The 27,794-nt window shown below is 35.9% G+C and overlaps 1 protein-coding gene across 4 annotated transcripts in view; it reads left to right on the forward strand.

The window, feature by feature from the left end:
• The window catches only part of TAF2 (TATA-box binding protein associated factor 2), a 94,148-nt gene that overhangs the window by 1,285 nt on the left and 65,069 nt on the right, over window positions 1–27,794 (forward strand). For 2 of the 4 annotated variants that reach the window (XM_015085657.3, XM_015085658.3), the window contains exons 3-9: window positions 9,136–9,296; window positions 18,028–18,146; window positions 19,459–19,600; window positions 21,086–21,317; window positions 24,310–24,494; window positions 25,591–25,704; window positions 26,911–27,010. In XM_015085657.3, the coding sequence (XP_014941143.1) occupies window positions 9,136–9,296; window positions 18,028–18,146; window positions 19,459–19,600; window positions 21,086–21,317; window positions 24,310–24,494; window positions 25,591–25,704; window positions 26,911–27,010 (1,053 nt within the window). Of the gene's footprint in view, window positions 1–9,135; window positions 9,297–18,027; window positions 18,147–19,458; window positions 19,601–21,085; window positions 21,318–24,309; window positions 24,495–25,590; window positions 25,705–26,910; window positions 27,011–27,794 lie in introns of those variants that run through there. The other 2 variants (XM_027063991.2, XM_053208301.1) reach the window with 2 other exon arrangements.

The raw sequence follows: 27,794 nt of genomic DNA on the forward strand, positions 1-27,794 counted from the left end.
GATTCAAATATGTATGACTCCAAGGTGAATAGCCTTGCTGCTATACTGGCTGCCTTCTCAATTCTTCTTTCTTTCTTCCTTCCTTTCTTTCTTTCTTTTTTTTTTTTTTTTGTTTCCGGGTTAATATTTTATTCCATTTAATCAGTTGTGGAATGTGAAAGTGTGTATCACCAAGCATTTTAGAATTGTGAAAGAAACAAGAATAAGCCCATAGTGAAATTTCTTCTGTGAAAAAAAAATTAAGGTTAGGGCTCTCATTGACTTGACTTGGCTGCTAGGAGGTCAGTTTTGTTTTCTAATTCTTGGCTGACCTGGTTTAGGTGGATTGCTTTGTAAAGTTTTAGATAAGGTGTTTGATACATATAGATTGCATATATATCCTTGGAATATAGAAGTCTTTGGCTACCTAAGTGCTTAATTTGGGGGGACTTGTATTAAATAGAATCTTAGCTGTTTTTATTTATTGTTTGGAGGTGTATGTGATGGCATGAAATTCCCCCCAGATGTTATCCATGTATTCATATGTTTACTTAAGATGAGCTAGATAGTTAAAAAAATGGAACCTCTTCATAGGAATCATAGAATCCTTAAAGGTTCATTAAGTCCCATGTCCTCAAAGAAATTTCTCAATCAGTATTCCTTACATATGATAACAGCTGACCCTTGCACAATGTAGGAGTTGGCGTCCCAACCCTCTGCACATTAAAAAATACGGGTATACCTTTTGACTTTTCAAAAACTTAGCTACTAATAGCCTGCTGTTGACCAGAAGTGTTACCAATAACATGAAGTCCATTACTGCATAATTGGTATGCTTATTATATACTGTGTTTTTATAATAAATATTGAGAAAGAACATGTTATTAAGAAAATCATAAGGAAGAGAAAATACGTTTACAGCACTGCACTGTATTTAACAGGACAAAATCCATATATAGGTGGGCCTCTACAGTTCAAACCTGTGTTCAAGGGTCAATTGTATTTACCTTGTACTTCACAGAAGGGTACTTTAGGTGTGTTGTGTTGTATGAATTGGGTAGGGAAGATAGGAGAATTAGGGAGTTTGGTTAAGAAGTTATTGTCATATTCTTACAATGAAGCCCTGAAGGAAAATAACAATAGTGAAAGTGGTATAGAAATAGAGTTGATATGGTTGACTGAATTATAGTGAACATTTATTGAGTGTATACTATGTATGAGACTGTTGTAAGGTTTTATGTGTATGACCTCACTTAATCTTCACAATAACCCCATGAAATAGATACTATTTTACCTTTATTTTTATAGTTCAAGCAGCTGAAAGATTTCAGACTAAGTAACTTTCTTCAGGGTGTAAAGTTAGCAAGTGATTGAGCCATTTAAAAAAATTTTCTTTTTTTAAAATATTTATTTGGTTTTGAGAGACACAGAGTGAACGGGGGAGGGGTAGAGAGGAAGGGAGACACGGAATCCGAAGCAGACTCCAGGCTCTGAGCTGTCAGCGCAGAACCCAACTTGGGGCTCAGACTCATGAGCCGTGAGATCATGACCTGAGCTGAAGTGGATGCTTGACTGACTGAGTCACCCAGGCACCCCAATTTTTTAATTATAGATGATCTAAGAGTCACCTGCAGCTCCTTTCTGTCATTGTTTCCCCTTTCAACCTCCTCTGCCCCTGCCAAATTGAGAGATGGAAAGGAATTGCAGATAACTTTTACTGAGAATGTTAGGAAGGAGTTGTGAATGATTTTTGGGTTTCCCACTAGAAAAATTGTTTGGTTGGTGTATGGATTAGGGTCCCAGAAGGAAATAAGCAGCATATTCACGTAGGTTGAGGGAAAGTAGAAGAAGACTATTTAGAAGACACAGGGTTAAGAGAAGCCAAGAGATGGTAGGGCACACTAGGTTAGCAACAAGGAATAGTTATTACTTCTAAACCTGAAAGAACAAAGGAAGGAAGAAGTTACTAGAAACTATAGTAGTTGTCAGAGTGACCTTATAGGAGGTGTGGCCTTTGGTAGAAGAATGAAGCTACTGCCTCCCTTAGCTGGATAGGGAGGAACCTGGAGGGATAAATGTAATGGGCTCACTTTCCTTCCCCTCTCCAGTTTTCTCCTTGTGCTTCCCATTTGACCACCCCAACCAGAAGCTGAAGGGCTGGTGCCCAGTTAATGCAACTCCTGGGGTGTATAGTGTATTAGGAGGGGCAAAAGGAGAATATCTAGAATAGTCTACCCGTTTTGCCCCCAAGCCATCCTTGTATTTTGTTGAGAAGAAAAGCTAGTGTTCCCAACACAGGGGACTTAACGAAGTCTTATCCGCTATTGCAGAGGTTGGCAATGGCCAGCTACCTATTTTTGTAACAAATTTTATTTGAGCACAGCCACACCCATTTATTTATATATTGTCTAAAGTGCTTTGGAGCTACACTGGCAGAGTTGAGTACCTGTGACAGAGACTGTGTGGCCTGCAAAATCTACTTACTATCTGACCCTTTAAGAAAAAGTTTGCCAATCCCTCACCTAATGAATTCACATGAGGATATGGTAACTCATCTCTACTCCCATGTAAGGTATTAGATATCACCAGTAGCTTTCGTACAAACTAGTGGAAAGAAAAGTGGGTAAGAGAATGTGAAACTTAATTGCTAGAGCCACTGTTTTCTTTAGCAGATGTCAAGGCCAAAGTTGATATAGACCGCTGTGTTACTCTTCCACCTATTCCATTTTTCCTTTTTCTTCTGCCAACATTTCTGTTGGTCTGACCTAGACCTTCATTCCTGTAGGATCTGCATCCTTGCTTGTCCTGTCTTTTTTGGGTTCTTACAGTTTTCCGTTGATTAGTGCTATTGGCCAAGTGACCCTGAGATGCATTCTGTGAATCTCTGTGAAGCGCAGATATAATTGTTGTCCTTACTGTATAGCAGAACCTTAGTTCCTGTTTGGTAATTGAGATTAGTCATTCCAGTCAGTATAGTGACCCTCTCTCTGTTGGTTCCATAACATGAGGAACCTAACGTGGCCAAGTGACAGTCTCAGCTTCCAAATGGAACCATGATTATATGCCCTGGTGGATGCATTTTTCTGTTGGCCAAACATACCGAACCGAACACAAGGTTACAAAGATAGCAAAAATTCCTTCCGTGGCTTTTTTGATGCAATAGTGAGAATAGTCACTCCAATTTTTACCTTTTGGTTCGCAGTCTATTTTGGCTTTGGAGAGATGTCTCTATATATATGGTACACTAGTTAAGACAGCATCCTGTTGTAGGTCTCTGAGTTGGTGCTGTAATTAAGCCTACAGCAGTTGATCATGCCAGTCCTTCTGGATAATCGGGTACAAGATAAAACTAGTAAATTTTGTATGTAAGAACCCATAACCACACTTTCCTATACACTAAGTTGGAGGTATGTATGAGATAATACAATGATATATAAGATTTTCTGTAAGTATGTTGTAGTTAGGGAAGGAAAATCTAGAATATGTGTCTGTTCTTGTAAGGGCATATCATGTTCTTGATATGAGCTGTCTGATGTAGTCATTCTATCAAGTGATTAACTGGTCCTTCCAGTACCATATTGGATACTTAGTATGATCCTCTACTACTGGTAGTGGGCACTCAGCAGTGGTGGTAGTCAGATCATCTTTGGTGTGTATGTCGGCTGGGGGAAGACCATGTTGTTAGGCTCATGCATAGCCTCCATTCTGCCTCCGTGACCACTTTGTATATCGAGCAGGGTGTCTAGGGAAAGAATCTTTGAGATCTATTTCATCTTGCCAGTTGGTTTTTGAGGGTCCTTTCTGCCGTAGATGCCCTCTGATGGCCATTTATGTGATAATAACATGGATATTTTCACATTATACTTGTTCTGAGAAATCCATTAATACACGTCTTCTACCATCTTCTATTTTCAGTCTTTTAAGTTTGTTCTTACCAGGTTCCTAACCATCCTGTTAGCAATTGCCCATGGGTCAGTGTAGTTGTGTACTTTTTTTTTTTTTTTTTAATGTTTATTTATTTTGGAGACAGGAGACAGCACAAGAAGGGGAGGAGCAGAGAGAGAGAGAGAGACACAGAATCTGAAACAGGCTCTAGACTCTGAGCTGTCAGCACAGAGCCCAATGTGGGGCTCAAACTCACGGACTGAGAGATCATGACCTGAGCTGAAGTTGGACACCTAATCGACTGAGCCACCCAGGTGCCCCAACTTCAGTGGCATTCTAATGGCAGCTTCCACCCACTTCCAGCTGGTCCTAGCATCCTGTGAGCTTATTCATAATTCAGGCTTGTGCTTTGTTCTATTCTGTTAACTGAACAAGGGGAACTCTCCTTGAGGCCTGAGATGGAAATTGAAAAAGAGGTAGAGAAGCAGTGGAAGAAGTATTAATGGATTCTGAGCACCTGCTCATGCTGTTGCCTGTACTTTATGACCCTGCTTGGGTCTGGTTCAGATGTGTTGTCTTTTTAAAAGTGGACAACTGCTGCACATGCCCACTTTTGTTTTTCAGAGCTTTATATTACACTCAATCTCATCACGGTCGTTTCAGGTAACATAGTCGTTGGGTCCCATGGTCATGTTTGAGTTTCTACTGAAGGGTCTAGAAGCAAACCAGTAGTTGCTTTGCAAATGGAATATAGTTGGTGACAGGAGAGGTTGTAGTTTTCCTCTCAAACCTCAAGAATTTGCACTGTCATTGTATTGGAAAAAGCCAGAGTCTGTACAGCATCTCTATCTGCAATGGGCATTTCAAATACCATAGGATCTGCTGAGTCATAAAGCCCAAATAGCAGGGCAGCTTGAACCACAATCTGGACCTGCTGCAGAACGTTTTCCAGGTCTGGACCCATCTCAAAGCTGACAGTGTAATAGGTTGCCTGGTAAGCGGAATGCCCATATGTATATATTGCCTCCAGAATTCAAAGAAGCCCACCAAGTTTTTTGTCCCTTCCTGAGCAGTTTTTTTTTGTACCTTGCTAAGCAGTACAGAATGAAACAACTTATTTTTCATTTGGAAGGAATATTTTTATATGCCTTAGAATACTGGAACCTTAGAAGCTTTGTTAATGTGACAGGCTCCTGAACTTTAACGGGATTTAACTTTCATCCTGTGCCACCCTTGTTTTTATTAAAACATTTGGAGAATTCCTTTCCCTTCCCAACAGGTCATGTTAGCATAATGTTGTCAATATAATATACTAGTATAATGCTTTATGGGCTATCTTGGAAGCAAGGTACTTTTGGACTATGTTTTGATTGAGCAGGAGAGTTGGTATAGTTTTTAGTTATTAGGTGACAGTGAAGGCATTCTGATGTTTTGAAGGCAATCTGTGATTTTTTTTTTTCCTGATAAAAATTCTTTGGGAAAAAAACATTTGTTTGATAATTAGCTATGATACTAGTTACCAAGAGCTATGCTGATTTGCTGTATAAAAATACTATATCTGTAACTGTGGTTTAGTTGACAGATTTGTGATAATTCACCATCATTCTTTGAAACCTTGACTTTTGCATTGGCCAAATAAGTTAAGATGTAGTAAGCATCTTCCAAATATTAGAGGGCACTAATCTCTGCAGTTCCTCAAGGGATGTCTAGTTGCTTTGATTTACTATAGTTTCTAGGACTGGTGGAGTAAGCATGAGTCCTACTCTGAAATAGCCTTGGACTGTTATCCTCTTTAGTACTTGACCTCCAAAGACTTCCAGTATGACTACCAGACCATGGTAGGGTTTTGGGACTCCAGGGATTGTCAGTTCAGAATCAAGATAAGACAACTCCAGAATAAGGGCAAAAAGTAGTTTATTTGAGTGTGATGTAGATCTTAAGATTTTAAAGTATATGTCAGACTTGAACATGTTTATAGGCACAGGAAAAAAATCCTGTACTAATAGGATAGGGTAGTTAATAGAGCGGGATTTTTGAGAATACTGCAGAGTATGGCCCCCAGTGGATGGCTGATTTTTGAACAGTTAGGGAAAGATATATACATGTAGCTGGAAGGCAAGAGAATTGATACTTGGCAGAACAGTGGTTGAAATTAAGGATCTGCAGTAAATGGAAAAGAAAGTGCTGTAAAAATGCCAGGAAGGACTGTAGTAAGAAACTGGAGGAGGTCCAGGAACAGGACTTCATGTGGTTGAACAGGAAGACTGAGAAGTAATAAGAGGGGCAGAAGGATAAGCATTGTGGACACTCAAGTTTAAAATGTCAGCTTGGGAGTAATTCTGGGCAGTGATGATGTATCTTTGGAGTGTAATCTTGATTGCTATCCTGTAATAGAAGTAAAGATTGTAGGAATTAAGGTCAAGGAACTTTGAAGCAGGGTTACTGTATGGATCAGATATATCTACATTCAGATCACTTAGAGTTATGGTAGAGATGGGTTAGAAAAGTTGCATATGAGCCTTCAGTGAATGTTGGGGAATTTGGGAGGTAGTAATGAAGAGGAATAGAGGCTTGTGGATCTGTATGGGATGACTAAAGGAAAAAGAAATACAAAAGAATAATAAGAACATTTCTTAGATGTCCACTATGATTTTAAGTGTTTTCCATGTATTGCTCAGTTGTCTTACCACCAAAAGGTAGGTACTGTCATTATTCTTGTTTTATAGAGGAGGAAATAGACACTGAGAGCTAGAGTAAGTAACTCGAGATCATACACTCACTAAGTGGTAGAGCTTGGAATTTAATGCAGACAGTTTACCTCCAGAACACATACTTTTTTTTTTTTTTTTTTTTTTTTTTTTTTTTTTTTAGTTTAGGGATAGAGAGTGAGCGAGAGAGAGGGGCAGAGGAAGAAAGAGTGAATCCCAACGCAGGGCTCTAGACCCTAGACTTGGACTCAACCAACTGAGCCACCCAGGCACCCCGTAAACCATGTATTTAATAATGACATACTGCCCTTACTCTTATAGCATATGCTATATAAAATTCTGTGAGTGGTCTAGAGTAGCACATGAAACTAAAAGGTTTTCTGTTTTCCCCTCTCCTAATTTACAGCGAATGAAAGAATAAGTAGCTTCTTGTCAAAGGGGTTTCAGGAGACATTTCATCTAAGGCTGGAAGGTAGAGAAGGAATTTTTCAAAAGGTTGAATGGCCCAGGGGAGGTTATTTAGAATAGGATGGGAAGGTGGTCAGCTGTGAAGTGGTTGGGAGGGAACAAGAAGCAAGCAGAAGAGAGTGAGAGGTTACATGACCAGACAAGCTTGCAGTAATGCCAGTGGCCAAGGACGACAGAGAGTGGAGTCTTGTGGAAGTTAATGGGTCTGAATGTTGCAGGCAGATAGAGGTTAGGGCTCTAGGTGGTGTCAGAGACCAGATGATATGAGGAGACTGGGCTTTCTCTATCTTCATGAAATATACTCCATTCACTGTTTTGTTATTGTTAACCTTAGTCAAGAAAGCCAAATCCTGTTCTTCTATCCCCACCCATGTAAGCTAACTATTGACTTAAAGCACTTTCCATAATTTTTTCTATTACAGTACACTTTTGCTGTTTTGATTCTGCTTGCTTGCTTGCAGCTGATCCAAGCTTATTTATGTAGATTGGTCAATGGATTGCTGATAGGCTAATTAAAAGAATTTTGGTCTTTTCCCCTCCAGTTGCTGATAGTTTATGCCTTTAAACACAGAGCTTTTCATTAACAGTATTTTGGCCTTTGCTCTTTCTATTCTCATTTGCTACCATGCAGATCTGTGTAGAGAGTCTAATTTATGGATGTATGGCTGTCTTCTTATTTGGGAAGTGGTGGGGAAAAAGGGCTGCAGAATCTCTGTGCTTTTGAGCAGTTAGGCTAAGTGTTTTATAAAAAAATTCTTGCATGTTATTTAAAGCCCTGTACAAGAAACACGGTATATTAGGATTCCACTGGAATCGTTTAGATGTAGATTTGAATGTCATTTCTCCACTTATTAATTACATAATTTTTTTTTAATTTTTTTTAACGTTTTTATTTATTTTTGAGACAGGGAGAGACAGAGCATGAACAGGGGAGGGTCAGAGAGAGGGAGACACAGAATCTGAAACAGGCTCCAGGCTCTGAGCTGTCAGCACAGAGCCCGATGCGGGGCTCGAACTCACGGACCGCGAGATCGTGACCTGAGCCGAAGTCGGCCGCTTAACTGACTGAGCCACCCAGGCACCCCTACATAATTTTCTTAACTTCGTTAACTTATCTGTAAAAAGCGTAAAGTAGTACTTTTTTCAGTTCATAGAGAACATATGAAAGTATCTAGTGTAACATCTGGCACACAGTGCTGCTCTCTAAAGCCATTAGAATGGTTATACTTGAGCCCTCTGTTGTTGCTGCCTCCATTTCATCTTAGCTATTTGTGTTGCAGGTTCTGAAATTTTCCTGTTCAGTTTGCAGCCCTTGAAATGCTATTTCATGCCTTCCCATATTTCACACTTGAGTATATCAGTTTTTTAACCCATCATATTAAAAACACTGGACATATGTGTCATGTTCCATTGACCCATCTTTCCCATTTGATTCCCATTTTGGAAGGCCATGTTCTTTTTCTTTTTTTTTTTAAACGTTTATTTATTATTATGAGACAGAGAGAGCGACAGAGCATGAGCGTGGGAGGGGCAGAGAGAGGAGGAGACACAGAATCCGAAGCGGACTCCAGGCTCTGAGCTGTCAACACAGAGCCTGACATGGGGCTCGAACCCACAAACCGCGAGATCATGACCTGAGCCGAAGTCGGACATCTGACTGACTGAGACACCCAGGCGCCCCTGGAAGGCCATGTTCTTTTTACTCACCAAACTGGTTTTGATTCTCTTTCTGCTCTTTTTTTTTTTTTTTTTTTCCTTCTTCCCTATTTGAGTTCCAGCCTGTCTAGAAAGCCTTGTATTTGAGAGTGTGAGTCCTTTTACTTTTTTCTGGCAGATGGTCCAGTTTTCACTGATGGTGAATGTGAATCACCAAGAAGATAAAGTCTATATAATTCATACCTGTTCATTCATTAGGACAATAGTGTTTGAAATGAAGATACTCAGAGAACACATATATATGTAGCTATTTGGGATTCTGTCTCTGGAATGTAATAGAAATAGTGGTATAAGTAAGTATAAGTAGTAGAAATAAAAAAAAAATTCTAAAACCTACCAGTCTTAATTATAACAAAGTTATTATTCTTTATCATTGCAGGGATTCGTGGAACTGACTATATTTCCCACAGTTGCAAACTTGAATAGAATCAAGTTGAACAGCAAACAGTGTAGAATATACCGAGTAAGGATCAATGATTTAGAAGCTGCTTTTATTTATAATGACCCAACCTTGGAAGTCTGTCACAATGAATCAAAACAGTAAGTTTTATACCTTAAAGTTGATATTTCTAACAGCTCTATATTCCCCATATTATTGGATTAATCTTTTCAAAGTACTTTTCTTAGATTATTACTAGGCTCTGAATCCCAGTTTTTTTCCTAATTATAATTTGTTTTTTTTATAATTTCTTTTATAATTTTTTATAATTTCTTTGCATATTTGGTTCAAGAAATTTTACTAGTTCTACCCAACATAGTAAGTTACTGAGTTTCATTTCTTCAGATTACAGTTTTGAAGAAGTATTATCTGAGAATTAAAAAACAATTTTAAGCCATTTTTCTACTTTTATTATTTTTAAAAAATACTTTATTAACATTAATCTTCAATGGGTTAGGTGGTTGTTGTAATCCTTAGAGCAGAGAGTACTTCAAAATATTTTATAAAATACTTTGACTGCCTTTGAATGTCATATAAAAATACTATGTCTTAGATGTCTCTTCACTTTAAATATTATGTCTACTTCACTTTAAATATTACATTTTTACTGATAAAAAAACTTGTTTTTTTATCAGTAAACATGCTGTTATGAGCAGTTTTGTGTTCTACTTTTTTCATTTAAATACTTTGTCTCCACTTTTCCACATATGATAGTCTTCACTCTCTATCATTTTTATGGTCAGATAATATTTATTCAGTATATTATAGTTTGCATGATTGTTTTCCAGTTGTTTGGCATTTGTGTCATTTCCAGCTTTTGAGATCGTAAGTGATGTTGAGTGAATATTTTTGCATAGATCAGGTTTTTTCCTTGAATTATTCCTTTAGGCAAATAGGATTACTTACTATTCTTAAGGCTCTTCTTAGTATTTTACCTCATTGTGCCCAGTAATATTTGTATTAATTTAAGTACTGTGAACTATGTTTGAGGGCACTTGCTTTTTCAAAGTTTAGAAACCATTGGATTCAACCATGATTCTCTGTTTTGGAGTAGGGTGCCAAACCTTCATTATAAACTGTTTTTAGTCAAGATATTATTTTAACTAATTGCTGCACTAAGTCAGCAATCCTTAAAGTGTGATTTCCAGACAAGCAGTATCAGCATCACCTGGAAACTTGTTAGAAATGCAGACTCCCAGGCATTGCCTTAGATCTGCTGAATCAGAAAGTGGGGATTTGGTCCTGCAATTTGTGTTTTATTTGTTTTGGGGTTTTTTGGTGGTGTTCATGTTTTTTTAAGATTTTATTAAGTAATCTCTACACCCAACGTGGGGGTCCAACTTACAACCCCGAGATCAAGAGTTGTGTGTTCTACCAACTGGGCCAGCTAGGTGCCCCCCTGCAATTTGTGTTGTAACTAGTGTGCCAGGTGATTCTGAGAGGCTAATTAATGCCTATGAGCCATTGCCTTAAGGGTTTACAAGGGTTGAGACAGGAGGCTTATCTTTAGACATATTTTTGGTCCCAGTTATCATTGGTTTAGAATCTTTCAGACTCAGGGAAGAGAAAAGAAAATGCTGTTGGAAAAGTTCGGGGAATCTCTGAATTACTCCTGTAACTTCCCATTTCACAAACTTGAGTTGTTGAAATTACATTGCTTTTTCAGCTACACTTGTAGAACTCATTTAAAAACACTTATTACAAAATCATCTTCCTCCTTTTTCCCCCAGAAAAAAAAAATGACCTGCCCTTAGAGTAGTAAATATATTACCACTGATGTATGGAAAAGGCACTTGTAAAAGAGCAGGTAGGAAAGCAGAGCAGGTAGGGAAGCCATGGCCTTGCTAGAGTCCGGAATAGCTCCGCAGTTGACACTAGAACTCTGCATTTGACGACAGGGCAAGTAGGCTCTCCATCTGCCAGTCACAGAACAGTGTTTGCACATTTGCTTTACCTGTTGTTTCTGCTCCGATCTCAGAGAATATACTCTGTGGCAGTACAGTGACAGGAACGATGGTTTCCACGTCTGTTGAGGAAACAAGCTTTTACTTTTTGCCTTGTTTGTTTTGAAGTGATCTTATCTCCTAAAGAATTGCTCTAGTGATAGGGAAGATGCTTCATCACTTATAGCGTTATAATGGAAGAAAAGAAAGGTAAAAAGGGGAGTCTTTTCAAACGTTACGTTAGGAAATTGGGAAAGGTAGAATATATTATAATTTTTCTTTTCAGTTAGAAACAGCTCTTTTAGCCATGGTCACTTAGTAAATATTTGCTCACTACCCCTGCTTTTCTTCCAAGCTCTAGAATCTTGATTACTTTTAAAGAGGGATGACATTAGTTATTTTTTGCTGGTGTTTATTATTTGATTGGTTTAAAGGAGGATTTGAGGTTGGTTTTAGAATTTTAGTAGACAACAGTTTTAAAAAGTGGCTAATGGAATTAGCATGGAAAGTGAAAAAGCGTAGGATGGTGTGTACACACTGTTAAGTTATTGCACAATTGTTACAGGAAAATTATAGATTTAGTTTTGATGTTTCTGGTTGCCTTACCTAAGAGGAAACACTCGTTTATATGATTGATAAGACACAAGATAGAAGATACCGGGTTATTCAGAAGAAATACTGCTTTTCTTAGCAGTTAAATGTGAAAAATCTTTCTTCTGGATGACATTATTTTTAGAGAACTTTGGGAAAGGCAGATACTTAAGGTCTTTAGCATGTCCCTAGATACTTCTGTTACCTTTCTTGTTTCTAAAGTAACTTTCTTTAATAAACCAATTAAATTTACACTACAGCTGAAACAAATTAAGTATGGCAGTTTTGAAATTGAAAGTTAAACTTAAATTCTGTGATAAAATTTGATCTTAATACATATAAGAATGTCCTAACATTCAAAGAAGTAATATACTACTTAATCACATCTTCTTATTTGTTTTAAACTTAAGATACCAGGCTATCCTGTTTTTGATGGAAAGAGTGTGCTTACCTTGGTTGAGATTCAGCATCTTTGAACTGCAGAGGGAATGTGAGGAAGAGAAACATTTAGATAAGAGACTGAAAGACATTTCTACCTATTTTATCCAACCAAACGTTAGTGGAGTTGTTAAATTACCTGTGCCAGCAATTAAAAACCCTGTTTTTTATGTAACATCTATTTAAGCGCTTGCTCGCACATTCTCTCTCTCTCTCTTTTTTGTCTGCCAGTAAAATAATTTCAGCACTTTCTCCAAATATATTTTGTGTGTGCATTCTCTTTTTTTTTGTCTGCCAATAAAATAATTTCAACACTTTCTCTAAATATATTTTGTATTTGAATCTTATGTATTGTAGATAAATTATAGTTTGCCCTATAGGAGCTTTTTGATTGTTTTTTTTTTTCCTACATTTTTCTCTTCTTAGAATAAAATAAATACGGACTTTGCCAGAGAAGCTGTTTCTATGGATGGATAGGCTACAGTGCTGACATCTCTTTCCTTTGTTTCTTTTCCTTCCCTAGATAGACTTTCCCACTTTGAGAAAATCTTTTCTATTTTGCTTGAAAAGCCTCAGTGTTCCCAAGTTCCAAGAATCAGTTTAATTCCTGTCTTTAGTATTCATTTCCACTAAGGAGTGGCAGTAGAAATGACCAATATTGAGATATAAATGAAGTAGCTATTGAGTGATTAGAATGATTTTTAGAGTAATTGGAGTTGATTTTTTTTTAATTGCTATTAAAAAATTTTTTTGTAAGTCCTGTATTTTTTAATACAGACTTAATACTACAGAGGTTTTAAATGTTATTTTGCTAATATTATATAGTAAAAGTAGTTGATTCCTTTACTAATTATGGTTAAGTAATATGGATATTTATATTTTAACTCAGCCACAATGCCTCACTGCTACTTATTTTTGGTAGTATTGCTCAGGGTTAATTTGTCGTAGTTGGAGGAACATTAAGGTTCATTTAGTCGAAACTTCAACAAGAATTTTTTCCTATACTGTTTCACCTTTTGCTTGAATGCTTCTAGCTCTGAAGAACTCACTATATATTTTTTTTAACATTTATTTTTGAGAGACAGAGGGAGGCAGAGCATGAGTTGGGGAGGAGAAGAGATGGGGAGGGGAGGGCGGACACAGAATCCAAAGCAGGCTCTAGGCTCCGAGCTGTCAGCACAAGAGCCCGGGGCTCGAACTCACGGACCGCGAGATATGACCTGTGAGTGAGCTCACTGTATTTTCAAGCATCCCTTTGATTTTTCTGAAAGCTAGAAAGTTCTTTATTACATCAAACTACAGTTTTTGTTATAATATTCACAAACTTACCCAATTTAAATATTGTTTTCCCCTAAGTTTTCTCTTTTCCAGTCTACAGAATCACAATACTTTCAACCCTTCCTTATCTAAAACTCTTCCCAAATTTGTTACCATTCTTGCCCTTTGAATGTTCCCTGGTTTGGCATTGTTTCTTCTTAAATGTGGTAACCCCAGAACTAGGTATAATTCTTCCTATTTGGATTAATTTTTACATGCATAGCAGTAGAGCCATTTTATCCTTATCTGCATTCAGTGTTTCTACAGCTTGAAATACAGTAGCCTTTCAGAGATGGCTGCTTTGAGTAGTTCACTCAAGTTTGAGCTTGACTGAAATCCCCTAGACATTTTCATAGAAAAACCTGTTACGGTAGAGTTTTCTCTAAGAATCCTTATTTCATAGTATCATATCAAATGTTGTTTTAATTATTTTTAAAAAGTCATCTTTATTAATTTTGATATTGGTTTCACTTTTAGAAAATGGGTTTTCCTGCTGGCTGGCTTTTTTTTTTTTTTTTCTGTGTGCAAACTATCAGAACCAAAGAGAAGAGAAACCAAGTATTGACATGGATATAGAGTAACTAAACTTTCAAACACTGCTGATAGAAGTGTAAATTGAGTTTGAATATGTGCATACTCTGATTAGTGTAGGTCTCACTCCTAGTATATACTCAGTAGAAATGTGTTCATATGTTCACCAAAAAATATGTACAAAATTGTTCACAGCAACATTTGTAATAGTCAGAACTGGAAATTACCTGAAGACTCATCAGTGGTAGAAGATAATTGTAGTATGTTCTCACACCACTGGAATTCTAAACAGTGACAAGATAAATGACCAATAGCTACATGTACCAGTATGTCTGGATCTCGCAGGCTAGACATTGAGTAGAAGAAGTCAGATACAAGAGAAAGTATATGAAGTTGTTAATCTATCACATTAGATGTCAGAATAATGGGTAACCTTTGGTGGTGGAAAGTGGGGTTGGTTAGTGATTATAAGAGGGCTTCTGGGAGGCTGGTAAAGTTCTGTTCATGCTCTGCATGCTGGCTCTTTTTGTTCTGTGAGGTGTACATTTAGAGTATATATGCTTTTCTGATGTGTATTATGCTTCCATGAATATTTTTAAAAGAGAAAAGGTTTACCAATAATTGAATCTTAAGTGTTCACAAAACCTGCCCCTGAGTTTTAAGAAGTATATGTTATTGACAAAGAATTAAAACATTATTTTAATATGGATGCTTATAATAAATTCTTAGAGAAAATTATTAGTTTTTCAATATCTTCTACAACATTACTTGTCTCTTTGTTTCCTTGAGGAGGGGATGGGGTTGGAGACTGGAGGTTGGAGATGGTGGTGTTATAGGACAAGGACACTATTATTCTGAAAATTGAAAATACTTATTCTAATCTTGTAAGTTTTGGCTTTTATGAGGTTATTATGAAAAGAAACATATTTGATTCATATTATGAAAGGAAACACTGAAATCCAAACCATGAGAAGATTGTTCCTCATAACTGGCTTTCCAGTAGATTCCACTTACAGTGACTCACCATTTTATTTGGACCGCTTTACCTTTTCTCAGGAAATGAGGAGATTAAGTGAGAATAATTTCCCATAAAAAAAAAAACCTGAGTGGTCTAATATGTAATGTTTCAATTTGGATTTTTATGTAATGATTGTTTTTTATTTTTGAATTTTACAGATAACTGGGGGGAAATTATGGTGTCTTCAACTATCTTTCATATTTCATGTTTTTGCATTTTTATTGAAAAGAAACTACAGTTTGTAGATATACAAAGTAGTCTTTAAAATTAGATGGTATGTTGGGGCGCCTGGGTGGCTCAGTTGGTTACACGTCTGACGTCGGTTCAGGTCATGATCTCATGGTTCACAAGTTCGAGCCCTGCGTCGGGCTCTGTGCTGACGGCTCGTAACCTGGAGCGTGCTTCGGATTCTGTGTCTCCCTCTCTCTCTCCTCCTTCTCTGCTTGCACTCTGTCTCTGTCTTTCTCTCTCTAAGTAAACTTTTAAAAAAATTAAAAAAAAAATTAGTATGTTGGCTAAGTGCTGGCAAAAATGCAGAGTGACTGGCACTTTTATATATTTTTGATGGGAATGTGGAATGGTATAGCCATTCTGGAAGACAGCTTGGCATCTTCTTACAAAGCTAAAATATTTTTACCATTTGACTCAGCAGTCCCACTCTTAGGTATTTGTACTACAAAATAAAAATTAAATTCACATAAAAATTAATACATGGTTGTTCATAGTGGTTTTATTTGTGGTAGCCAGAAGCTGGAAGCAACCCATATGTTCTTCAGTGGCTGAATGAATAAACAATAAATAATCTGTGGTCCAGTCTGTACAGTGGAATACTATTCAGTATAAAAAGGAACAAATTATTGATATGTGTAATGCTTGAGATGGATTTCAAAGATTTACTACATGAGACAAACCAGCCTCAAAAGGTCGCATTCCAGGGGCGCCTGGGTGGCTCAGGCAATAAAGTGCACGACTTCGGCTCAGGTCATGATCTCACGGTTTGTGGGTTTGAGCCCCGCGTCAGGCTGTGTGCTGACAGCTCAGAGCCTGGAGCCTGCTTCGGATTCTGTATCTTCCGGTCTCTGCCCCTCCTCCGCTCACACTCTGAGTGTTTCTCAAAAGTGAGAACAAGTGAGTGTTGTTTTTTTGTAACAACAAAAAAAATCATGTTCTGTATGATTCCAAGGCATAGCACAAGGGACTCTTTGGGATGATGGACTTGCTCTATATCCTGATTGTGGCGGTGGTTGTACATGTGTAAGAATTTATGGAATTATATACCAAAGGAAAGAGTTACTGTATTGTAACTTAAAAAATATAGATGGTATGTGAAAACCTTCATTTTTATTGTGATCCTGTAGTTCTTGCACATTTTATTTTACATATTTATCTAACAAAGAAATTGTTAAAATTATTGAGAAGTCTGTTTCACTGCTTCCAGAGCCTTATGTTGTGTAGTTGTTAAAATCCTTCCTAATCAGTAGAGACATGGAGATGGGAGAGGAATGGCTTCTGTCAGGTTAAGAGGGCATAACTTTACTGTTTTCTTTAATGGCCCTTTTCCCATTTAATTTTTCCTATAACCTCTCTGTACTGTATATTAAACTTGTTTCTTAACTAGTTAAAAACTTACTGAGCTAGTGAAATGTGACTGACTTCGTGGATTCATCTAATGGCAAGATGATCAATATAAAGGTGCTCAGCAAGAATATGGCTCATGGAGTTGTCTTTCATCTTGCTCTTATCATTCCTTGTCTTTTTTCTTTCATCCATCTCCTACATACTCCTTTAAACAGGTTTCAGCGAGGAAATGTAATATGTGTACAGACGGCCCCCAACTTCAGACAGTTCAGCTTAACAATTTTTCCACTTTATGATGGTGCAAAGTTGGTGATACACTTTCAGTAGGAACTGTACTTTGAATTTTCAGTTTTGATTTCTTTCCCAGGCTAGAAATATGTGGTACCTATATGGAGCTGTACAGTGGGCCTCAGCTCCCAGTCAGCCACATGATCACGAGGCTATATAATCTGTATACTTAGGACAATTCTGTACCCATGCAACCATTCTGTTTTTCCTTTTGAGTGTAGTATTCAATAAATTACCTGAGATGTTCAACACTTTATTGTAAAATAGGCTTTGTGTTAGATGATTTTGCCCAACAGTAGGCTAATATAAGTGTTCTGAGCAAGTTTATGGTAAGCTAGCCTAAACTATGATGTTTGGTAGGTTAAGTGTATTAAATTCATTTCAGTTTCCAATATTTTCAACTTATGATGGGATTATCGGGACAAAACACCATTGTTAAAAGTTGAGGGAGATCTGTATATGTCAATATACATTTAAAGTGTTTTTAATGAAATAAAATTTAAAAATTGGATGGGAACGTGTTGTAATATCTTCATAAGACTTATGTGTATTGTTTTCATCCAGTGGGAAATAAGGCCAAGTAACTATTGGACAGCTGTTTATAGAGTATACCCCCCTGGCATATAGGAGGTACAGCAGTGAAGCAGCAAAAGTTTCCCTCCTTTAAGCTTACATTGTCAGGCACTGGGGGTAAAGGTAAGCAGTACTACATTTTAAGGACTTGATTCCCATCCTAACTTGTTTTAAACATCTTAATTTCTGTCAGATCATAGTTTGTGGAATCGATTGAAATGTTTCCCATATTGATAAAGAATACTTCTTCAATTTTGCATATGTTCTTTTCACTTCTATCAGGAATGTATAGTGACTTTGACATTCCAAAATTAATGAAGGATATGGTAATTATAATAATCACATGGCATTGGCCAATTTGCTATATATGATATCGTATTTATAATTTAGTAGGTTTTGTCATGATGAGTAATAGTTACTTGTCCAGAAAGCATTCTCATAAATTATATAAAATGATATAACGCTTAACAAACAAATGCTACCAAATATTGAAGAAAATACTTGGTGAAATGTTTGGCTTATTATTAAAACATCTCTTTTTCTTTTTTTTCCCAGGAGAAATCTAAATTATTTTTCTAATGCTTATGCCGCTGCAGTTAGTGCTGTGGATCCTGATGCAGGAAATGGAGAACTTTGCATTAAGGTTCCCTCAGAGTTATGGAAACATGTTGATGGTAAAACACCAAAAATATATTGACTATACAATAAAATCATGTTAGACTTAGTGACTGAAAACTTTTACATGAAAATTAATGATGTCATAATTGTAAATTAATACTTGAAATATACAGAAGTTGGAAGCTCTTTTTTTTTTTTTAAAAGATCACTGGTTAATAGGAAAATAGCAATTAAGGGCTATGACAAAAAACAACTCATTCACTATTCTTTTTAAAGTGAAAGTTATAAAAAATATTGGATGGATAGAACAATTTGTCAAGAGTTGAGAATGTACGCAATATCGAATCAATTTAAAATTAGAGCATGTTATAGTGGGGAGAATCCTAAAAAAATCACCTAGTTCACTTCTTTACTTTTACAGAAGAATAATCTGAAGTCTAGACAGCAAGTGACCTACTGAAGGTCACTAAATAGTAGTAGAATCAGTGCTAGAACATAGGGTTCTTGACACCCACTGTGCACTTTTGAGCACACTTTCTAAATCTTTGTTTTCTCTTGGATAAAGTCACAGCCATTATAATTATTATGCATAACTTACCTACTTTTATTTAGCCTTATAAAAATTAACAAAGATGAGGAAGTGAGACATGTTTGTTTTGTTTTTGCTTTTTATTTTTTCTTTAATAGTTCGTGTGTTTGGTGGGGGGTTGAGGGTTGCCCACTTTTGGGGGATAGGCATAGAAGGCTATCATTTCATGTCCAGGGAATGGACATAGTCCATATGGTTGTGATGGTCTGAGGGAAATTAAAAGAAACCTCTTTTTCATAAGATTAAAAATCTTACAAAAGCAACATGTATTTGTTATGTAAAAATTAAAGATTATGTAAATAACATATTACATAAATTCTTGGGTAGCTTTTCCCACTCACTCCCTATTCCTCCTGTTCCCCAAAGTCAACTAGGGATAACAATGTGGGGGACTTTTTAAGTCCTTACTTTTCAAGTTTTGCATTGAATCCTAAGTGTCCTTAAATTTCCTATGTGATAGGTAGTTTTGAACTTTTTTCTTTAGACAGTATAGCATTGTCAGAAAAGTTGGGAGGAGGATATGGCATGACCTGAGTTATATTTTGGGAGAACACAGCTAGCAGTGACTAGAATTGAGTGGAAGGACATCAGTGGAGGCAGGCTATTGAGTTAATATAGGTGGAGAAAAGGTGAGAGCTGAAAGTAGGGTAAGTGATGTGATTTTTCATTTAAAGCTGAGCTTTTAATTCTCGTTTTATGTTTAGTGCCTTGCTATATAGACCATTGTTACCTTATTATATATTTACGTATCAATGTATATGTATATTTATTTGTTGCAGAATTAAAGGTCCTAAAGATACACATCAATTTTTCTTTGGATCAGCCAAAAGGAGGTCTTCATTTTGTGGTACCCAGTGTTGAGGGAAGTATGGCAGAGAGAGGTGCTCATGTTTTCTCTTGTGGGTATCAAAATTCCACAAGGTAGATTATTCTTATATGTTTCAGTTAATTTCATTTTTCAGTTGAATTTTTTTGTATGTATATGCAGTACATGTGTTTAGTGTAAATTGAGAAGTATGAGCTTCATCCTCAGATTTACTTCTTCTCAATCTTGTTCCACTAGTCATTCCTTCTCAGTCCTGTGTCTTCCCTTTTGTCTTTACTTTTCAAAAAAGAGACGGTTCTAAAATCATCCCAATTCATTATTTTTTGAAGTTTATACTGCAGTAAAACAGCATCTAGAAAATTAAATTGTAAATAGGAAAGTTCAGTGAATTTTCACAAGTGAATAAGCCTGTGTAATCCACACTCACATCAAGAAAAAGAACATTACCAGTATTGCAGAGTCCCCACCTCCTACTCACTTCTAGTCACTACCTGCTTCTCTCATATCCTTCTGCCCAACAGTAACCACTATTCTGATTTCTAAAGTAATATAGCTTAATTATACCTGAGCTTATTTTATTTTGAGCTTTATATGAATGGAAGTATATGCATTATGCTCTTTTTATCTGGCCTTTTTTGTTCAACACCATGGTAGTGAGATTTTCCTTCATTGCCGTGTGTGATTGTAGTTCATTCTCAAAGTCCACTATATATTGTTGAAATATTACAGTATGTGTATTCTCTTCCGATTGTTATTAATAATCCTCAGATTATTAACTCCTTCAAGCCAAGGATGATGTCTCATACTTCTTTGTGTTGCAGTATCAGGTATAGACCCTGGCATGTAGTAAAACCTGACCTTGATAGAATGTGGAATAGAAATTTTTTGTCTGGCTTTGCTAGCACTGTTGGAATTTATGTGATGCATCCCAATCCCATTCTCCAAAACAGTTTTCTAACTTATGGATTAGATTCTGCATATTGTGTTTTTTACAACTTTATTGTAAGCTTTTTTAGTTTCTGGTAATGAATACTATATAAAAACTAATGTGAATATGCAAATGAAAATAGTTTTTAATTTAGAAGTTTGAAGCCAAGAATTGCCTACCTCTTTTTTAAGGATTTGAACTGGCTGTATCACATGATATATTTTCTTAATATTGCCAAAGAATATGTGGAGAAAAGTTTTTTGTTTTTTTTTAAAGCTTATTTATTTTTGAGAGAGAGAGAGAGACAGAGTGTGTGTGGGGAAAGGGCAGAGAGAGAGGGAAATACAGAATCGGAAGCAGGCTCCAGTTTCTGAGCTGGTTGCACAGAACCCAACGCAGGGCTCGAACTCATGAACTGTGAGATCATGACCAAGCCGAAGTCTGATGCTTAAGTGACTGAGCCCCCCAAGCACCCCGAAAAGTTTCTATCTTTAATCAAAGTCTGAAGTTGCACAGTAACAGGCTTCAGCAGGCAGATAGCTTAAGTTTCTTTTTACACATACTCTATAAAAGTTAGACAGACTTATAAGTGGGGGAAACAATGTAGGTTACGCTCTCACTATATTTTTTACACTTTTGATATTTTTTCTAGATTTTGGTTCCCATGCGTTGATTCATACTCTGAATTATGTACATGGAAATTAGAATTTACGGTAGATGCCGCAATGGTGGCTGTTTCCAATGGAGATTTGGTGGAGACAGTATATACCCATGATATGAGGAAGAAGACCTTCCATTATATGCTCACCATTCCAACAGCTGCGTCAAATATCTCCTTGGCCATTGGACCTTTTGAAATACTTGTAGATCCATATATGCACGAGGTGAGTCATAGCTTCTTGCCCCTTTCTGTCCCAGCTTTTCATTCCTGATAAAAGGAAGCATAGTAATGAAATGCTAAGTTTTTCCTAACTATTCTTTCCATTATCCAGAATATCATTAGACAGAAAAGGATTCTTTATCTGATATATTTAATGATGTGAATTCTTGAATGAATTCCTTTTAAAATGTTATATTAAAGTCTTAGGTTTTTTCCCAACAGAGAGCTTAGTGTTCCAAAAGAGCTTCAAGTATACCTTTTTTTTTTTAATTTTTTTTTACGTTTATTTATTTTTGATACAGAGAGAGACAGAGCATGAACGGGGGAGGGGCAGAGAGAGAGGGAGACACAGAATCTGAAACAGGCTCCAGGCTCTGAGCGGTCAACCTAGAGCCTGACGCGGGGCTCGAACTCACGGACCGCGAGATCGTGACTTGAGCTGAAGTCGTACGCTTAATGACTGAGCCACCCAGGCGCCCCAAGTATACCTTGATTAGAGTATGTGGGTTGATTTCTGTAACTAATTTGTATTCATGTCATCTTTTTGTTTGGTTTATGTTTATGAATGTTATAGCCCCATCTCTGGAACCTGAAACACTCCACAATTTCAAAATTAAAGAACAAGATTTGTTCTCACTTTAGCATATACAGAGGAAAAAAGAAAAGGCTGAGGCAGAGTTTAGAATTCTAGTCCACATACTCATGAAGCTTCTTGCAGTTTTCTTCCATATCTTGCCACAAATTGTATGTTAATTGGTAGACCCATTAGTGCATTTAGGCCTCCCCAAGCATGAGACTTCTGGAGTTTAGGAAGTGATGTATTGGTTATTGACCCTCTCTACTTCTATGTGTTTAAAGTAACATTTGAATGAATCTCTATTTATTCTTAGTCCCATACATTTTCAATATTAGGGTTTTTTTTTTTTTCTTATATAAAGTATAAAACTTATATTGTGACCATATATATCTCAACAGTATTTCTGTTATGTGAGCAAAAATTGAGGGCAGTTAGGTTTAGACTGTCGGTAAGCTCCTTACTCTGTTCTTAATTTGCTTTCCTGAAACTCACAAGATTTATAAAAGTCACTCATGGAAAATATTCAGGGTATTTTATGAATGGTTTTGCTTTTGCTGGCGTGACGTTGATTCTTAAAAGTATATTTACTGATAAGATTGGCGGTGAATTTTATTATCTTTGGTAAATGATCAACTGTAAAATCAACATTTGATTAGTACCTACTTTGTATTTTGGAAGGATTTTTTTTCCCACTCCGAGCCATTGGATGGGAGAAAGGTAAATGATAGTTAAGAAATATTTTTCTTGAGTACTTAACGAAACCATGACTTAATCTTTCTCTGTCTCAAATAAAGAGTTTTTGCTGCATTATCAGATTTGCTGTCATGTAGGTTTTTTTAATAGTGAATCTTTTCCTGATGAATAATATTTCGGTTTTTGTTTATATACCAAGAGGAGTGCTCATTATGATGTAGTTTGGGCCCTTGACCATTAATCATACATAGATGTTCAGTACTCAGGTATGTTAGTGTCTATCTGTTCTAATGCTGTTAGAATAATTTTTATCATACATTAAAAACTTTCCTTGCCTCCACATTCCTACAACAGTCAGAACTCTTTAGGGATGCTTGGGTGACTCATTCGGTTAAGTGTCCCAACTCCTGATTTAGGCTCAGGTCATGATCTCGCGGTTTGTGAGTTAAGCCCCGTGTTGGGCTCTGCACTGTCGGTGTGGAACCTGTTTGGGATTCTGTCTCTGCCCCTCCCCATGGGCATTTTTTCTCTCAATCCAAATAAATAAATACACATTATAAAAAAGGGTAGCTGGCCTGGGTGGCTTAGTTAGTTAAGCAGCCGACTTGGGCTCAGGTCACAATCTCACGGTTCATGAGTTTGAGTCCTGTGTCAGGCCCTGTGCTGAAAGCTTGGAGTCCGGAGCCTGCTTCGGATTCTGTGTCTCCCTTTCTCTCTGCCCCTCCCCAGCTTGCACTCTGTCTCTGTCTCTCTCAAAAATAAACAAATGTTAAAAAAAAATTTTTTTAAGTAAAAAAAAAAAAACTCTTTAGTATGACTTTCAGTATCTTCTAGAATTTGACCCTAATTTTCCTTTCTAGCTTTTTTCTCATTACTTTCCTATTTGTTTGTTATATTCAATATAGTTCTGTAGATTTTCCTGACCATACCATATTTCTTTCTGTCTTTGACTTTGAGATGTCTACTTGACCTTTTCATTCCTATCAAACTTTTGTCCAATCCAAAAAGATTAGCTCAGATTTAATCTCCAGCATAAAACTTTGCTAAGTCATTCTAATCAGAGTGATCTCTGTCATTGTTGATACCATTTATTTGGCACAGAATCATAGCATGGGATGAGATGGTATATGATATTCAAGTGGCCATATCCAAGGTGGGATGTGACATAGTAAGGAGATCAGAATTACAATTTCCGTTGCTGGTATTTCGCATCTCTTAACTACCAGTAAGCTTCCCTATAGCTTTCAATATGTGGTTGAGCTATTAGGAGTACTACTGGAACTGCTCTTTATATGTAATGAAGGTAGTATGATTAATATTAACTATTAATTATTAAAATAGTATTATGATAAGTGCGATATTCACTAGGTTAGATATTTATGAATCAAAGGTGGATTTGCAATAAGCTATGGAAGTTTAAATCTTTCTTGTTTTGTGTGGTTATGCAGAAGAAATTTTAATTTGGAACCAAAGTTGTATTTTCTTTGAATCTAAGCGTTTCACAGACTTACAATCCATCATGATTTTAGTTTTCAAGTACAATGAATATTTTGTAAACAGTAAAAGTAATTATTAATTTCATACTAGCATTTTCTCTCATTACCTTGAATTTGTTAAGATTTATATTAATGTGAAGTTTCCCTTACAATTGAGACATTTGGGAAATTTAAAATACTAAAATTAAACTTTCATTTAATGATCAATCTTCCCTGCTTTTTATTTTCAGGTTACTCATTTTTGTTTACCTCAACTTCTTCCACTGCTTAAACATACTACGTCATATCTTCATGAAGTTTTTGAGTTTTATGAAGAAATTCTTACATGTCGATACCCATACTCCTGTTTTAAGACAGTATTCATCGATGAGGCTTATGTTGAAGTGGCTGCTTATGCTTCCATGAGTATATTTAGGTTGGTATTTCTTAAGATTTGAAATGCCCAAATGAGGGTAATGATGTGAAGACAGGCTACCCTGTTGACAGATCAACTTTAAGATATGTTTCAAACTTTTTTCTTTTAAATATGGTTGGCTTTATAGAAAATCGAATGGTTTTAAAATTCAAAATGTAGAAAAGCATACAAAGGAAAATTTCAAAATAACCCAAAAGACTTCTATTATTTTCATCCAGATATAGCTGATAGTAATGTTTCATAGATTTTTTTTTAGTCTCTTTTGCCTATGCATGTAAAAAAAAAAAATCATACAAGTTATATAATGGATGTCTAATGGGGTTATTTTTCCTAGCATCATTTAAAAAATTTACTGATGTTGACAGAAATGTCTTTGCTAATTAAAAGAGAGAAAACTTTATTTTGTTCTTATACCCGTCTTCACTTTATCCCTTTCTTTTTTTTTCTTTTTTCTTTTTTTTTGGAAGGTTCTAGATTTATAAATATTATATCTTAGATTCAATGATTTTACCCTTTCTGGGCCTAAATTTTCTCATCTGTAAAATGGCAGTAATAATACAGCCCCTGTATTCTCTGGAGCGTGTTAGAAAGATCTTATAGGTCAGTGTATTTGAAAGTAAACAATGGAGCACAAAAAATTAATAGGAGTGCCTGCCTGGCTCAGTCGGTAGAGCATGTGACTCTTGATCTTGACTTGTGAGTTTAAGCCCCATGTTGGGTGTAGAGCTTACTTAAAAAAAATTAATAGTTATTATTGGCAAAAGGTTTTTGAATTTAGAAGAGCCCTTCATAGGAGAATCAGTTTCTGATGAACATATCCATTTCTGGCTAATGATAATTTCCCCTTCTCCCAGAAAATGGTACTTACATTTTTTCACAGAAATGAATGGGAAACAATGCAGTCCTTGCTTTAGGCAAAAGTTAATTAAGATTATGGATTTCAGCTGAATTTTAAAAAGATGTGATAGCTTTTGGAAGCGTAATCTGTTTTTTTATGTCTAACTTGAATTTTCTTATTTTAAAAGTGTGATTATTTTATTTTGACTGAATCATGTTTCTTTCTTGGTTATAATTAGCTGTCTCTTTTAAATTCCAGCACAAATCTTTTACATAGTGCCATGATTATAGATGAGACACCTTTGACTAGAAGGTGTTTAGCCCAGTCCTTGGCCCAGCAGTTTTTTGGATGTTTCATATCCAGAATGTCTTGGTAAGTAATTTCATAGTTTAACAACTACTGAGAAAAGGAATTGGGAAAGTTTGTTTTCTTTTTCTGCATTTTCTTTTCTATATGTATATATATATTATACATATGTGTATATATATATAATATATATATATTCAGAAAAAAATAATTAGTGTAAATTTCATCCTAAGTTTTTGGCTATCAATTCAATATAGTTCTACAATTTTTAAAAGAATTTTGAAAGCAGTAATTTCTTAGGAAACTGAATGAGTACTGTAGAAATGTACACAAAATACACAAAATGTACACAAAGTACTTGAATGTACACAAAACTATCGTTGGAACTCTAATGTGCATGTTGAGTGTAATTGGTAATGTTAAACATCACGTATAAGGGAAAATAACAGTCCTCTACAATAGTGATAATGATGTAGGGATTTTCCTGTTAGTGTTTAACTTTGTACTAATACACTTGAAAGGAGTAAGAGATAAGAACACTTTATTTTCTTTTTGATTAACTTGAGGTGAATTTGGAGAAATACATGAAACTCCCGTAAGATTATAATTAATTTTTGTGATTGTTCTCTGCTATACGTAGTGCACAAATATACTTGTTGGCAGGGAAAGGGCAGAGGGTAAGACCTCTTGATTTGTAATTTTTCTAAAATTACATAGTTTCAATGAATAACACTGCCTGGAACATGGTAGGCAAAATGATTGAATGAGTGAGTGGATGAATGAATGAATGGATATGAATAAAAGATGAATGGATGGTGTTAATTGCCTTTCCTATTGAGAAACCAAGGAATAAATTAAGTAGTTAAACTTTAGATCTTGGAATCCCACTGATAATTATGCATAGGGTTTGCAAATGTGGACTTTAAGAGTTGAGCAGTACAGTCCCAGCTTTGGGCAATTACTTCTTTGGAGGCAGAAGTATTGGCCAAGAGGGAAGCAGAGCACAGACATGGTACATTACTTGAAATAAGACTGTAAATCAGTCACCTAATTAAAGATGAAGACAGATGTGAGTAAAGTGTAATGAATGGATAAGTAGAATTCAGTGGGAGGAAGTGGTTAAACCAAATATCTTGTTATTAAATTTTTCTTTTCATTTTTATTTTAATTTTTTTAAAAGGCATAAAAATATACACTATAACTTGTTCTGTTATTTGGCCTTATCTGAAAAATTTTTATGACTAAAAGAATATATTTTGACTTTTTGCTTAGGTCTGATGAATGGGTACTGAAGGGAATTTCTGGCTATATTTATGGACTTTGGATGAAAAAAACTTTTGGTGTTAATGAATACCGCCACTGGATTAAAGAGGTAAAAAAATGCCTGATCCATTACCCATTTAGAAGTCAACAAGACATGTTAATGTTCTCCTGATTTACAAGTCACTTGTCCTTTACTTTTAATAATTGTAAAGTACTGTCATTGGAAAGTGCCTGATTTTTCCCAGCAAAATGAAAATTACTGTACTAAGAAAGACTGATGGTCTATTTTATCTAGTTCCAGTGTTAGTGTTGACTTCTAAAGAATTTTTTGCTAAACAGGAGAGTATTTAAACTCCTTTACATCAGATTAGTCATTAGATACATCCAAGTTCCTCATAGTAGCCATTTGTAATATAACCCTATGCTTCTTAAATTTATTTAGAGTTAGAGCGCAGATTCTGAGATTGCTTTTTGGTCTGCCTCATACATTTATAAGCTTTGTGACTTTGGTTAATCTAAGTCTCATCCTTATAAGGGGAGTAGATGGGGATTGTGAGATACCATAGATGTAATGTACATGGTGTCTTGTACATAGTAAGTGCTTATTATATGCTGGCTGGTCTTTCAGTGCATTTATATTCTCTGTCATTGACACATCTTTTTTCTATTATTTAAAGATTTGGCCAAAAAGAAAAAAAATCAACTGTATTTTGCCTAGCCCATTCTGTTCATATGTATATACATTTTACTCATTTTGTACTTAGCTCCTTTTTTCTCAGGTGGAAAAAATTTCAGCCCTTAATACCTTTATGAAATAGACCCCTCCATCTTTCCCTTTTGTCATTTTATGTATCTCCATCATCCAAACCTAGACTCAAGTAAGCCAAAAGGTA

This window comes from Acinonyx jubatus, chromosome F2, assembly GCF_027475565.1.
Source record: "Acinonyx jubatus isolate Ajub_Pintada_27869175 chromosome F2, VMU_Ajub_asm_v1.0, whole genome shotgun sequence".
NCBI classification, from domain to species: domain Eukaryota; kingdom Metazoa; phylum Chordata; class Mammalia; order Carnivora; family Felidae; genus Acinonyx; species Acinonyx jubatus.